Source organism: Phyllostomus discolor, chromosome 4 (genome assembly GCF_004126475.2).
Source record: "Phyllostomus discolor isolate MPI-MPIP mPhyDis1 chromosome 4, mPhyDis1.pri.v3, whole genome shotgun sequence".
NCBI lineage: Eukaryota > Metazoa > Chordata > Mammalia > Chiroptera > Phyllostomidae > Phyllostomus > Phyllostomus discolor.
Window position 1 is genome coordinate 42,088,392 of NC_040906.2, and position 15,070 is coordinate 42,103,461.

General features: G+C 32.1%; 1 protein-coding gene across 6 annotated transcripts in view; it reads left to right on the forward strand.

Moving 5' to 3' along the window:
- The window catches only part of NCKAP1 (NCK associated protein 1), a 99,320-nt gene that overhangs the window by 40,436 nt on the left and 43,814 nt on the right, over positions 1-15,070 (forward strand). For all 6 annotated transcript variants that reach the window (XM_028510854.1, XM_028510853.2, XM_036023213.1 and 3 more), the window contains 7 exons: positions 1,133-1,270; positions 2,307-2,355; positions 6,758-6,914; positions 9,555-9,611; positions 11,951-12,047; positions 12,278-12,384; positions 13,064-13,196. In XM_028510854.1, coding sequence (XP_028366655.1) covers positions 1,133-1,270; positions 2,307-2,355; positions 6,758-6,914; positions 9,555-9,611; positions 11,951-12,047; positions 12,278-12,384; positions 13,064-13,196 — 738 coding nt within the window. The remainder of the gene's footprint in view (positions 1-1,132; positions 1,271-2,306; positions 2,356-6,757; positions 6,915-9,554; positions 9,612-11,950; positions 12,048-12,277; positions 12,385-13,063; positions 13,197-15,070) is intronic.

Here is a 15,070-nt window from a genome sequence, read left to right on the forward strand (position 1 = left end):
AGTTATTTTCTAATCTTGATATTTCTGATGCTCCATATCTCAGAGTATTGTGTATTTGCTAGGATTTATTAAACATAAATTAATTTTATTTTAATTAATTTAATTTTCAAAACCTATTCCAAATCACTTGGCGAAGTGTAATAATAATACAGATTCCTGGGTTCTGGTCCCTTAAATTCTTTTTCATGAAATTGTAGGTGAATCTCTATATTCTGTGTTCTGAGCAAACTCCCTGGCAATTTATGTGCAGCCTGATTACAGAATCATTGTACAGAATTTTTAAGAAACAGATGAATATAAGAAGACAGTTAAAAGCAAGCAAGAAGCAGATGAGATGAAAAATTAAATACCTCAATGGCAAAGCTGTAGTTAACAGACCAAGTGGCAAATAGAAGTTAAGTAATTTATTAAGATGGAGTTCAGTGGGTTATTTTTATAAGGCATTCTTCAAGAAATATGAAATATGTTGAGCTCTATTAGCACTTAATTGTATAACCTTAATGTCTTTTTCTTTCATTGAGAACTGTCAGAGGAGAAAGTCATATACAAAAGGATGACACTAGGCTTTCTACACCTTTGAAATAAAGATCCCAAAATTGCCAAACATTTTGACCTTTAAAAAATTAACATGATTTCATGAGCTAAACTCTTGTCCAGGAATGCAGAATCTATGTAGTTTTCATGAGACTTAAAAACAATCTAGAAGAGGGTCACTGGGATGGACCTCAGAGAAAGAAACATAATTAGGCTCTGTTGTTTTAAGATGGTACAGTTAGAAATGTGTAGTGGTTGTAATTGGAATGTAAATGGAGAAGGAAAAATAAATTTTTTTTAAGATTTTATTTATTTATTTTTAGGGAGGGAAGGAAGGGGGAGAGAGAGGGAGGGAGGGAGGGAGGGAGAGAGGGAGGGAGGGAGGGAGAGAGAGAGAGAGAGAAAGAGGAAGAGAGAAAGAGAGGCATCAATGTGCGGTTGCTGGGGGTTATGGCCTGCAACCCAGGAATGTACCCTGGCTGGGAATTGAACCTGGGACACTTTGGTTCCCAGCCTGCGCTCAATCCACTGAGCTACGCCAGCCAGGGCGAAAAATAAATTTTTACTCCTCAATTTTCTTTTTCCCTATTTTAATTAGTCTCTTTCAGATGCACTAATTTCTCTTCAGATGGTATATCCTCGAAGGAATCTTTCAGCCGACCAGTGGAGAAACGCCCAGTTACTGAGTCTCATCAGTGCACCCAGTACAATGCTTAATCCTGCACAGTCTGACACTGTATGATTCTCTTTTTCCCTTTTATGAATGAAAATAGTAAAATTGATTAAAAAATCAGTTAAAATGATATTGCAAAATCCTAATTAATATTAACTTATCAGTGAAGTTAATTGTAAAATGCTTAATAGTTAAGTAATACAAACTATTCAGTGTTTTTATTTCTGGATTTTGATGCTAAGTTAATACAAATAATACTTTTCTTTTAAAAGAAAGTAGGAGTACTTTCTTTTAAAGTTTATAAGTTTGTTGTTTTCTCTATGGTAGAAAATTTGGAAAGTGCAGACATTTATAAAGAATGAAAACAAAAATTAACCCCATATTCTTACCAAGCAGAGAAAATTGTTATTATATGCTGTTATATTTCTTTTCAGTCTTTTCTCTGTGTATATGAATATAGGGGTTATGCACACATACATAGTTCCTGATTTGGGTGAGACAGTGAGCATCCATTATACATAAATCTTTTTTTTTAAAGATTTTATTTATCTTTAGAGAGAGGGGAAGGGAGGGAGAAAGAGAGAGAATGAAACATCAATGTGTGGTTGCCTCTCATGCCCCACTACTGGGGACCTGACCTGCAACCCAGGCATGTGCTTGGGAATTGAACCAGTGATGCTTTGGTTCACAGGCCCACGCTCAGTCCACTGAGCTACACCAGCCAGGGCATACATGAATCTTTTTTAACTTGACTAAAATTTTATCTTTTGGAATACTGCAAACTCTGAAATAGACTTGGGAGATTTGGAAGCTGTCATTCATCAGATTGAATAAGATTTAACAACAGTACTTTTTAAAGAGAAGTTTTAAGCTGTTGTACATTTGAAAGAAACACCACTCTCATTGTCCTTTTTGGACTGCAGGTTTAAATACAGGTTACGAAACTTTTATCCAACTTTTCAAATTTGTTGTGCTATTTGAGCCAACAGTTGACTAGTGAGATTTCTTAGGAGTCAGAGGAGAGTCATTCAGTATGGGTGTTGTTTTTTTTTAATAAAGAATTTCTTTTAATCACAAATTTATATTTTCTCTTTTTAAGATGCCTTGTGAATATCTGTCTTTGGATGCAATGGAAAAATGGATTATCTGTAAGTAAAACTGAATAGTTTTGTAATTACCCCTCAGATTTTAAGTTTTAGAGAAAAATAACAGGTAACATGTATTACTTCTGGAGCAAGCACTGTGCTAAGCCTTCTATATGCATTACCTCATTCAGTCCTCATACTGTCCCCATCAGGGTAGATGGTCTATTTTATAGATGAGGACCCTAAAACTTAATCCACACAGGTAGTAGGTGACAATGACAAAGAAAGAATCCAGGCTAACTCCAGTTCTTATGGTCTACATTATATTGCCTTTCAACATAGCCGTCAAAACTAAATTTTTGTTTTGTTTTTAATGATTTTTTAAATATTGCATTCATTCAGTTAAGGTTTTGGTATTTACTTCAGAACATATAATAAATGATTCATATGTTTGGCAGTTTGTTAATTGCAGGGGAAATAAAATTGCTCCTCATTTCTGCTCCTAAGAAGTTCATAGCTACGGAGGAAGTAGACATGAGAAGAGCTGTAATGTAATTCCTTCTACCACCCCCAGGTCCACTAGCAGAAGGGAATAATTTTGAGCAGTTTATGTTTTTCATTTGTTACATTCTTTTTGAAATTTTTAAACATTTAAATATTTTTAAAATTTTATTTTATTTTTTATCATCATTTATCCCCATACCCTCATCCACCTCCACCCATACCCTCCCTCTAGTTCTTGCAGTTCTTATTTCTTGATTCATTAATCTTTTGATACTGTGTACTGACTTTTATTACAGTGTATCTCTATAATGAGAGACCAGTTTTTCTTTTTTAATGATTTTTGGATTGATACTCTTATAAAATACAATAGAAATGAATTACTAGAATTACGAGAAATAAAGTAACAAGCAAAGACTTGAAACGAAAACTTACATTTTTAATTATTAGATTTAGTTTAACAATTAGATTTTGTTAAGGTTTCTATTAAGATCATCAAATTTTTATGAAAGTTGCTAAATACTTTTAATTTTTCTACTTAATCTTTTGCACTGGCACTTTGACTAACACTTTTATTAGTATAAAAGGTAGAATTTAGCACCGATTTTCTGCTCTTAGCCATTTTTATTCATTATAATTTTTTACATTGATCAGGTTTTTGATATTTATATATTTTTCTGCAATTATAGCTAAAATTTTCATGCTTTGTCTCTTAGTTGATTCAAAAACTCAGCTTTTGAAGCGTTGACTTTGCTGAAATATGTAGTGATCCTTGGTTGTTTTATGATTATGGATACATGGCTGAAGAACTGAGATGATTAGTAGATTTAGGTGGCATGTGCAACCTCTAGAGTTGTATAGCACTGTTTTCCTTTAAATGGGAATGCCTATTGCAGGGCTTTGTATAGTGAACAGGGAGATGCGTCAGAAGACAGGCTATCCTAGTGGAACATCTGTGGGCATGAAGAAGGCAGACACATTTGGGATAACCATAGTTGCTAGAGTAAAGAGGGTTTACTCTGAGTTTTGCTGCTTTTATATATTGAGCCTTGAGTAGAATTAATATAAAGGTAAAGAGTTACCTCAAACTATGCACTTCTTTTTTTGATCCCAGTTCCCACACTAGGGCTTTTCTACAGAAGATAATCTATTTTCTTTCCTTCTTTTTTTTTTTAAGATTTATTTTATTTTAAGAGAGGGGAAGGGAGGGAGAGAGGGAGAGAAAGATCATTGTGTGGTTACCTCCCACCTGCCCACTACTGGGAACCTGGCTTGAAACCCACAAATGTGTCCTGACTGGGAATCATGCTTGCGACCCTTTGGTTCACTGGCCACCACTCAATCCACTGACTTATACACCAGCCAGGGGAGAACGTGATCTGTTTTCTTTAGGGCTTTGCTCTTGATTAGTTCAGAGTATTGTCTCTGGACTAGCAGCATCATATAGGAACTTCTTAGATATGCAGAGTCTTGATCTCTACTCTAGATGTACCAAATCAGAAACTCTGTGGATGGATCCCAGCAATTTGTTATTTAATAAGCCTTCCTGGTGATTTGATGCAGTCAAAAGTTTGAGGGTCATAGGTCTACAAGTACATTATAGTCTGGGGCCAAGAGTTATTGAGGGTCTAGAATTTTGAAAACACAGATACTTGAAATGCAGTTATAAGGTAACTTATCCCGATGTTCTTTTCAGTGTTTACCTTTGTTCTGTTGGCTGGGCTCAGAGGACTCAGGGAAAGATCTCTATGTCTGGAGTTTTGGATTACTTATTCCAGTCTCTTTTTAAATTGATAAATAGTCCAGTTTTACGTTCTTTCTATCTTCAAAGATTTTCTTTAACTTTCTTGTCTAGTACTGGTCTTCTGTTTTGTTCTCCATTATTTTTCCAGATTTAAAATTAAAAAAATTTTTTTTAATTCTTTCATTCAGACCTTGGTAGGGAAAGTAGTTTAATGTGTGATTTAATTAATAAACCATCCTCTTAAATTAATTTTTGAACAGTTTATTTTAAATTAATTTTTGTTCTGTCATAAACAAATGGATATGCTTTAATTCATGATGAAAGCCTTGTCTTAAGGAAGTGAAATATATGGTAATCCATAATATAACTGATAATGTTTTCTGAGAAACCTTTTATCAGCAGCAGTTTTGTGAAATCTAAGCAAGATGTGGGACACTAAGTGAACTCATTTTACTCAGGGGTTAAGAGTAAAAAGAGTTAGTACATTCAGCAAAAAAGTTGTTTATAAACAAAATTTCTCTTGAGGATTCTTTCAGTTTTTGTATATGTATTTTTTCTTTGGTTGCATACCAGATCAAATAATTGGCTTACATCTACGGGCCCTGTTGTGTGAGAAATATTTTTATGCTGGAAATTCAAGGAAGTTAAATATACTCCTGCATGTATAGACTCCACAATAAATACCTTTTTAAAGAGTTAGCTTGCTTGTTTAATGGCGGTTTCAAAGAAAGGTTGCTCTAAGAAGAATAAAAAGATAAATGGCAAGTTATGTGTTAATGATTCAGGAGTTTAAAGATGGGAGCACTATTGAGAATTGCAGGGAAATCTCACATGAAACATGATTGGTTTGTAACTGGACAGTAGGCATTGAGTAACTGTTGAATGAATGATAAAAGAGGGTTTATGGCCTATTGTAGAAGGTTAGAGAAGAGGCATCAACAAACATATAGGATTATAGGGTGGGGGCCCCCCAAAAAAGCAGAGTTATCTTCTGGAGGACAGGCCACTTGTAGTACAGGCTTTCCCTGTTAGGTGAGTATTCTAGGAACCCATCTATATCAGTGTACTGGCTGGTGTTGAGAGGCCTCGTTTGGCTTCAGTGAAAATTTTTTTAAGTCTCTTTAAACATTTTCCCATTTCATGATGGGTGATTTACAAGTGCATCTGCCTGCACCACGCTGAGTAGTTTAGCAGTTTTTGATGAAAAACAGCATGATCCCCATACTCCATCTTCCCTATTCACATGATCTCGCTCTAAGTGACTTTTTTTTGTTGTTTCCCTGAATGAAAAAAAGTCCTCAAAGAGAAATGTTTTGCTGATGTGGAAGAGGTGAAACAAAAAATGGCAGAAGCTAAAAGGCATCAAAATTGGAGTTTAGAAACTGTTTTGAGCAGTAGAAAAAAAGTCTCGATAGATGTATTACATCAAATGCACCTTTGAAGGTGACTGAAGTTTAAACATCTAAGAATAAATACACAATTTTTAATTAATAACGTTTTTTTGGGTCCCCTTATATCTTTGTGTAGGATTTCCAAATTAGATAACAAAAGGTGAAAGATACTGGAATTCATATAATACAGAATATATGATACATTGAAAGAATTTTAAGGGTAAATAAATACATGGGGCTAAGTCTAGCTCTAATTTAATAGTATAACTTTAGTCAAGTCTTTGAACCTTTATTTCTTCAGCTACAAAAGAACAATACCAACCTGCTCTATCTACTGCACAGGATCATGTGAGATAATGTGTGGAAAAATTATTTAATACATTGTAAATTGCTATGAAAATATAAAATACTATTTCATTTATTCTGGTGATTTAGAAAAGTAGATTTGCTTTATTTTTCATTATTTGCAACTGTGATGATTATTATATGTTAATTAGTAACTTTGATCTCTAGCTTAAAATATTTTATAAATATTTCTAAAACTATCTTTAACTCATTTATTAAAATGACTTCTTTCACAACCTAGAGGCGATGTTTTTTTCCCCTTTTTGTGGTCTGTTCAAAAAACTAATTTTGCAGAATAGAGAAAATTACTGAAAAAGCAGTATTTTTGCCATCTTGTATATGTATGAATTATTACCTGTCACTTAAAAGCCTCAATTTAGTAATTGTGTTTACATTTCTGTATTTTTGAAAAGCTATTTTGTAACTGAAAGTACTTAACTTTGGGAAACTTATATTTGTATTTACTATTCTTTTTTATTTAAAGTTGGCTTTATTTTGTGCCATGGAATCCTCAATACTGATGCAACAGCACTGAACCTTTGGAAGCTAGCTCTTCAAAGTAGCTCTTGCCTCTCTCTCTTTCGGGATGAAGTTTTCCACATTCACAAAGCTGCAGAAGACTTATTTGTAAACATACGAGGGTATGGCATTTTCAGCTTGTTTTTTTGTTTGTTTGTTTGTTTGTTTTTCTGGTCTTTTTTGAATAAGGATAATGAGTGGGTTGATTGAAGTTTTAGGGATAGAGAAGGGTCATATCATGCAAGAAAATACTGCCTGTATCATCTTAACAGTCATAGCAAGTTTTTAACAATCATCCTTGATACGGTACTATTCATATTTTTTATAGGTAGCCTCACAGATTAAAATATCTAGTGTTCCTGCCCTTTTCAAACTTGTATTCCAGGAGAAAGAAGATAGTCCTTTTTTGGAAATCATAATATGGTTGTAGAGAAAAATATCACTGAAAATACCATACACATTTTAGAGTTTTGAATTCTTTAGAAGTGTTATTTTAGATTACAGTGAATTTGTAAAAATATATGAATCAAAAATGTTTCATTAAATTAATTATAACAGTTATAGAAGTCAGACCCGTGCATATTGGAAATTATATTTCCTTAATAGGAAGGTATTCCAGATGACTCATTTATACTCATTTTCGGTAAAGCAAATAATTTTCAGAAGTTCCTTTAAATTTTTAATGCCTGCATTTTTTTTCCACATAAGGTTCTGTAGCCAATATATAAAAGGCAAGTTGATCTCAGACTTGGTAACAGTTATGAAATCTTTTAAAATTAGGAGCATCTGAAGTATCCTGGGATCCCCAGTACCTAGAAGTGTTATGCTGGCCTTGTTAGTTTCAGTTAGAAATTAAATTTACTACATTTATTTCATATCCTATTTTGTAATGTCCTAATTAAATTGAGATAAAGCATCTATTAGTTATTTAAAAATAAAGATATGTTTAACACTCACTATTAAACCAGTACGTCTCCAATTTTAGTTTGCATAAATTACCCTGGGATGCTCATTAGAATCCATGTTGCTGGGCATCATTTCAAACCTCCTGTATCTCCTGTGTTTGTTTCTTGGAGAGGTTAAAAGAGTCTGTTCTCTCCCCCCATGCAATAATTTATTCAGGTAAAATTTACAAGTAGAAATGTACACATTTTAGATGTAAAGCTCAACAGCTTTGCATGTAAATACTCTAGGTGAACACCTAGATCAAGATACAGAATGTTTCCGTTATAGCCAGAAAATTCTCTTTTGCCTGTTTCTGGTTAGTACTGTCACTTTGGCTCCCCTCCCGTCACTCAGCCCTTCTCTCAAGTCACCATAGGTGGGTCTGACATTCTCATGCAGTTAGTTTCTCAGTCATGGTGTGAGAAACAGTACCCTGTGTACTTTTCAGGTCTTACTTGGTTTTTATTTTAGATGGTGGAGTACCCATAAATACCCAGGTCACAAGAGTTTTATTGAAAATCATGAAACTTTATGATGTCTTAGTATATTGGCAATCTATGTGAGGAATCATATTTAAATATATGTGAACATTTAGAACCAAGTAATCTGTGTATATTCAGTGAGCTTTTGTTATGCATGATACAAGCAAGTTTAATGGCACCATAAAATGAGTTGTCTTTTTGTTATGCTGTTTTAAGATGATAAATTTACCATTTAAATATCTGTAAAGTTGAGATGTTTCAATTTTTTATTAAATAGTGAATGATAAATCCAATTTAAAATGTGAATTATCATGGTAATTACAAGTCAAACCCTAAGTATGAAAGCTTTATACAAAGGACAATGATTACAGAATTAGTATATTTTGGACATGTTCTCAAAGAACATATAAATCTTAGAACACATACCACACATACCGTATTTTTCAGACTATAAGATGCACCCCCCAACTTTGGAGGAATAATGGTTGTTAATGCTGCTGTTGAGTTCTGTTTATATTTGCATTGGTGAAATATTATGTTATTTATGTTATTAAATATTTCACCACATTTTTTGCCTCAAAAATTTTTTTCCTCCTTTCCTCTAAAACCTAGGTATGTCTTATGGTCCAAAAAACTGTGGTAGTTCACGAGTTGAAGTTCTTAGCATTAAGTGGTATTAGACAGGTTTCAGGAAGATAGGTAGGTTTTCTTTAAAATTTTAGGAATTTTGAGATTTAGTATCTACTATTCATGAAATTAATATATTTTTATTATTATATATTTCAGATGGCACCTTTAAACTGTTTGATGTTGGTGTTGTCTTGTTTAAAGTAATCAAATGCTTTCCTGCCTCAGTTTTCTCCACCACAAAACCCCCATTCCTAAACAGTCACCAGAGTTGATCAATAGTATATGTTCTTTCAGAATTTTTTTAATGCTTATGAGATTGCATAAGAAGTCAGAAGTGATAAAAGGTCAGAAGTAATAGCTTTGTCAGCTTTTTAAATTTTTAGAAATCACTGTTTCTAAATCACTGTTTCTCTCTTGGGCTTAAGAAATATATTTAATAAAGTAAAAATCTACCTTGTGAACTGAATTTTATTGTTGGATTTAATGTATTTTGAAATTTATTTTTCTAGGAAGCCTTGACTGGGTACTTAAGGTGCTAGCTAGGAAAAGATGTAGGTAGACACCTTTCATGCATATCCAGTTTGAGGGCGAGTTTTTCTTGTTGATAGTATGTCATTTTTAATTGACTTTTAGTATTTGATTAACTTATTTTGACCATTATTGCTCAAATTAAGGTTAACATGGTTCCAATTTTTTTTTGCACAGTTATAATAAACGTATTAATGACATAAGAGAATGCAAAGAGGCAGCAGTATCACATGCGTAAGTAGTCCTATCTTATCTGTAGTACTTTGAATCAAGAAGAATTTATTTCTTAAAGCATTATTATGTTGAAGTGAGTGCATATTGATAGTATGCAAAATGTGGTAATAGAAATGGAAGACTTGTAATCAATAAGAAATAAGTATATGACGTCAGTATCTGTAACCTTGGAGTTAGTGCAGGCCGATTTTAAATATTTTTGAAATATTTGTAAAAATGCTCTAAGGAAGTACCATACAAATGAATTTTATATATCATTCAAATCTCTTACTGCCACTCTGCTTCCATGCCAGTACTTTGCAAGTTGGAATGATATTTGTACTTCTTTATGAAAACTGACATATCTTCATATTCTTCCAAATAGTACTTTTCAAAGTATGTTAACCCCACACCTTTTCCTTATTTTAGTAAATATGTTTGTTAGTAAATTAAAAATTAGAAAGTGGCATATTTTAGGTCTTTATTTCTTGGGAAATAACTACAAACATTTTGATAGTTCATTTTAATTGTTGTATATATAGTAAGCTGGTGTAGAGTATTTATCTGACTCATCAGTATTTTTATAAGGCAGAAAGAAGGTAAGTACTACTGCCATAGATGGAAAATATAAAACCACAGTTTTAGAATTTTAGATTTAGGCTATAGGATAAATATTGGGAATTTAAATCATCTTTTTTCATTGCTCCCTGGGCTACATAATTTCTTCATGCATATTTTTTTTTCACTTAATTGAAGTACTTATATTATAAAAAGATCATTCTGTAGTAAAAATAGTACTTCAGACCGTGTTAGAATTATTTTCCTATCCTACAGAAGTACATAAGATTCTATCACTTCTTCATGGGATAGACCTTATTGTAGCAGGTGTATATGGTGTCATAGCTATCTTACAAAGATCTTTTAAAAGTAAGACATTTTTATTTATTTTACTTATTATATAAAATAATCACAAATGTTACACAACAGTAATTTCTATCACTCATTACCATATGTCAGGTGCAGTACTTTATAATTTTCCCTCGATGTTAGTAACACCACAGACTCCTTGCAGCAACCCTGTGTAGTAAAATAGTCAAAAATATTAGCCCACTTTCTTAGAAATTATACCAGGTTACTTTATTATTGTCAGATAGAAAAAAGCTTGTCACTGGGATTAAAATAACATTGTGAAAGTACTATATAGGAGGCATTATGAAAGATGTATGTTCTGAGGCAGGTGTCATCATCTCTGCCTTATAGATGGCTGAAACTTTAAAAAGATAGAACTTATGGTCACATAGGCAGAGGTGGATTTTAATCTTTTCTACAACTAATTTACAGTCTCACAGCTAAATTTCTGGTATTGCATATACCCGATACTTGTTTTTTTGGCATGTACTTTGTGTGTGTGTGTGTGTGTGTGTCCATTTATTTATTTTTTGTACCTGTGTAAATTTAAAAACTTACTTAGAGTAGTATATATTTTGAATGGTATGAGGACTTGGAATAGCTAGCACATTTAATAATTTTTCCCATGTTAATATATGAGAATACATTTTTTTCCTGGTACTTTATCATTAAATAATTAAATTAATTATTTAATTATTAATTAAAATATTGAATGCCTGGTATACGAATACCTATGATTATCCTTTTCTTTCCTTATCTTTCTCTTTTTGAACTAGAGTACTAAATAGATCTCATCCCAGTATTATTGAATGTAGCTCTAGTTAGTCAGCTTTTTATATAGAAATTTACTTAGTAAATTTAATAGAAAAGGTATATTTAATATATTTAATGCATTTTGTAGTATATTTAATAGAAATATACTTAGTAAATAAGGAAATGGATAATTAGATATTTATTGTTGTATTTATTGATTTCTGTGTAGGGGTGACAAAAATGTATACAGTAGGAGAGTGAGTGCTTTCAAGGATTTTACAGTCCTGTTTATAAAATGTCAGGCTATATGGTACTAAAATTTCAGAACTTAAGCAGAAATAGACATTTGGATATTGGGAAATGCTTCTTACAGGAATGGTCATGAGGTTTGAGTAGTATTGTGATAGATGGAAACAATATAAACATGGTTACAAAAGCAGCACAAGAGAGGCAAGGGTAAACATAAAAGGGTAATATGTTTACCCATAAAAGGGTAAACATAATAAGGGTAAGTCATTTAATGACAAATGCATAGAGCATATTTGTAAGGGGCTTCTGTTTCATAAAATTAAATTTTGGATGTTGACCCTAAAATAATGTTAATTGCCAATAGTAATTTTAGTAGAAACATGATGTTATTTAATTGCCAATAATAATTTTAGTAGAAACATAAACTATAATAGCATGTTTTCCTGTAGTGGTTCAATGCACAGAGAAAGACGCAAGTTTTTAAGGTCTGCACTGAAAGAACTGGCTACAGTCCTTTCTGATCAACCTGGCTTGCTGGGTCCCAAGGTAATTGATTTAATTCTTATTTCAACTAATCATTTTACATTTTCCTCACCTTTTCCTTGTATATATGCTCTCTCTCATACATACTTCCAACCACTCATCTCATTTCTGTCAGTGTCTTTTTGAACTTAACTTTTATCAATTCTTGACAGTGGTTTTTATAATTATGAATAGGTTTTGTTTTTAATCTTTGAGTGACAGTAAGCAGTGTTTTTTTTGTTTGCTTTAATTAGGCGCTTTTTGTTTTTATGGCATTATCCTTTGCCCGTGATGAAATTATCTGGCTACTTCGTCATGCAGATAACATGCCAAAGAAGAGTGCAGATGACTTTATAGATAAGTAAGTTAGCAACATTTAAAAAATTCTCTTTGTATATTTTGCTTTATAGGCTGTGGAATTTGGGGCCTTTGAAATAAAATTATTTTGAAAATATTGTAAGGCTTTTCATATTTGTCATAAATATTTGTAAAATAGCATTAGGTGATATGATTTAGAATGCAAAATCAGATTGAATTTAAAATTATGGCTTTTAATGTTTCCTTTCCTAGTACTCTAGGGGGGGCATAAAGTTCTTGTTTTCTTGCTGTATCCAGTAGTTTTCCTGTGGAATTCATTTTTCGAAGTGACATACACAAAAATCTAAGAATTCTTATGGAATTTCAGCCAAGTGTGTCATTTGAAACATCTTTTATTTTTGCCAAGTCCCTCAATAGAAGTTAGATAAATGAAGCAGAGAAATGAGAGCATACAGAAAAATCTTATTTCTTCCCAGTCATCTTTTGTGTTTTTAAAAATGGTTATTTATGTTTGAGTTTTCCTCTATCGGTTTTTTAGTCTTAGCTTTCCTTTTGCTTTCTGTGATTTGTTTATTCATATAAAATGATTTTAAAACATAGTTGACATTAAATGTTTAACAATGATTTTTCTAAAAAAAATTTCTTACAGTAATATCAAAGGCATTTCACATTTTCCTTGATAATAATACATTTTGAAATCTTTTTCTTGACTTAAACAAAAGGCACATTGCTGAATTAATATTTTACATGGAAGAGCTTAGAGCACATGTAAGGAAATATGGACCTGTAATGCAGAGGTACTATGTGCAGTATCTTTCGGGCTTTGATGCTGTTGTCCTCAATGAACTTGTGCAGGTAAAAACTATTTCATGTTCTTCTCCCTTTTGTTTCTTCCCTTCTTTGTAGTAAGTGATCCATTTGTTCAGTAACCATTTATAAAATGTAATCTTGTGTTACATCATAGAGATACAAATGTAAATAACTCATGGTCATATCTTTTCAAGGGGGTCATTATCTTGAAGGGAGAATGCATAAGTTGTGGTTCAGTGTGATAGGCATTATGCTTAAGTATGTACAAAGCTCAGAGTCAACACAATGCAGGGAGTGCTTCTTTATCTTGCTGGTAGAGGTACAATTATTAGCAAAGATCACCCTGGCTCAGTGTGGTTGATGGCTTACTGGGGGCCAAGGGAGGAGGCAAAGAGATTAGAAGAAAATTATAGTAGGCTAGGTGAGAGTTAATGAGAACTGAACTTGGACAGTGTCTATAGGGTTAAAAAAAAGAGATGGTGGAGACATATTTGATAACTAAGTATTAGAGGAAAAGTAGAAGATAAATCTTTTTGCATAGTATGTTAGAGGATGGGTAGTAAAAAAAAATACAAAAAAAACCGCTAGAACTCCTAGTTTAAACATCCTAATTTTATTTTCAATTTGAATTTTCCTCTATTTTTAGTTCCAGGTTTTTGTTTGTTTTTGGCTTTTCATAATTTCTTTATTTGGTCTATACTATTTTAATATAAATTTTGTTTATTTTTATTCCCAGTAAACTGACCATAGAGAAAATAGTATTTATTTTGCTTCATTTTATAAAATCAAAGGTATCTGAAAACTACTATAAGCTAACATATAGTATGAAGGAAGAATATAATAAATTCTTTTTACATAAAGACTGTATTAAGACTCTAAATCTACTGGTCTTCCAGAGAAATAACTATACATGAAATCTTCATTTTTTTTTGAAACCTACTTAAACAAGCAAATAATGTCATGTGATTGTTTACTTTAAATACAGCTTCTAAGTTCTTCTAAGCTAGTGTTTCTATTTTTTTATCCACTAGGTGGAGCTCAGATGCTTCCTTTCTAGAATGTCTACTAAAACAGAGTACAAAAACTGGTTTTATTCCTCTAGTGTTATTGCTTTACTGCAGTTTTATTTGAATAGTTATTACTTACCAGATAAATCAGAAGCTGTCATAGTCTAGAAAGTAAACCAGACTTCTGGTTTCGTTTCATTTGAAACTTGCTGTGGCTAGTTGGATACTTACTAATAAATTGTACAGATTTTTGTTATCATGTTAAAATTTTTAGGTCATTTGGTGTCTTTTTGTAAGCTGTATGTTAACATTCTGAGAAAATGAATTATTTTTTTCTGGAATTATAGTAGTGGTAGCAGCAATAATACTAATTAAAATACCTGTCAGATTATTGATAGTATATGTTATTACATCTGTAGAAGAGTTCTGGGAGGGAAGATATGGTTATCATTATCTGAAGAAAAAAATACCTTATGTAACTTGTTCAGTATTCCACAGTTAATAAGTAACAGCCAGTATTCGAAGTAGTGTCTTAACCAGCTGTTGTAAAGCACAAGCATAGTGTTTTTAACCATTTGTTGGAATTTAAATTTAGAACTAAGATCAACCAATTACCATGTTTTCAGATCATAAGATGCACCTAGGTTTTAGAGGAGGAAAATAGGGGAAAAAATTGTGACACAAAAAATGTAGTAAAATATTTAATAACATAAATAACACAATATTTCACCAATGTAAATGTAAAGAGAACTCAACAGCAGCATTAACAACCATCATTCTTCCCAAATGGGGAGGTGCATCTTTTAGTCCAAAAAATATGGTCATATAGTTCATTGCAATAAGGTGTTCAATTATTTTTTTATTGTAAAATATACATAACAAAATTTATTTTTACCATTTTAAGCACATAGT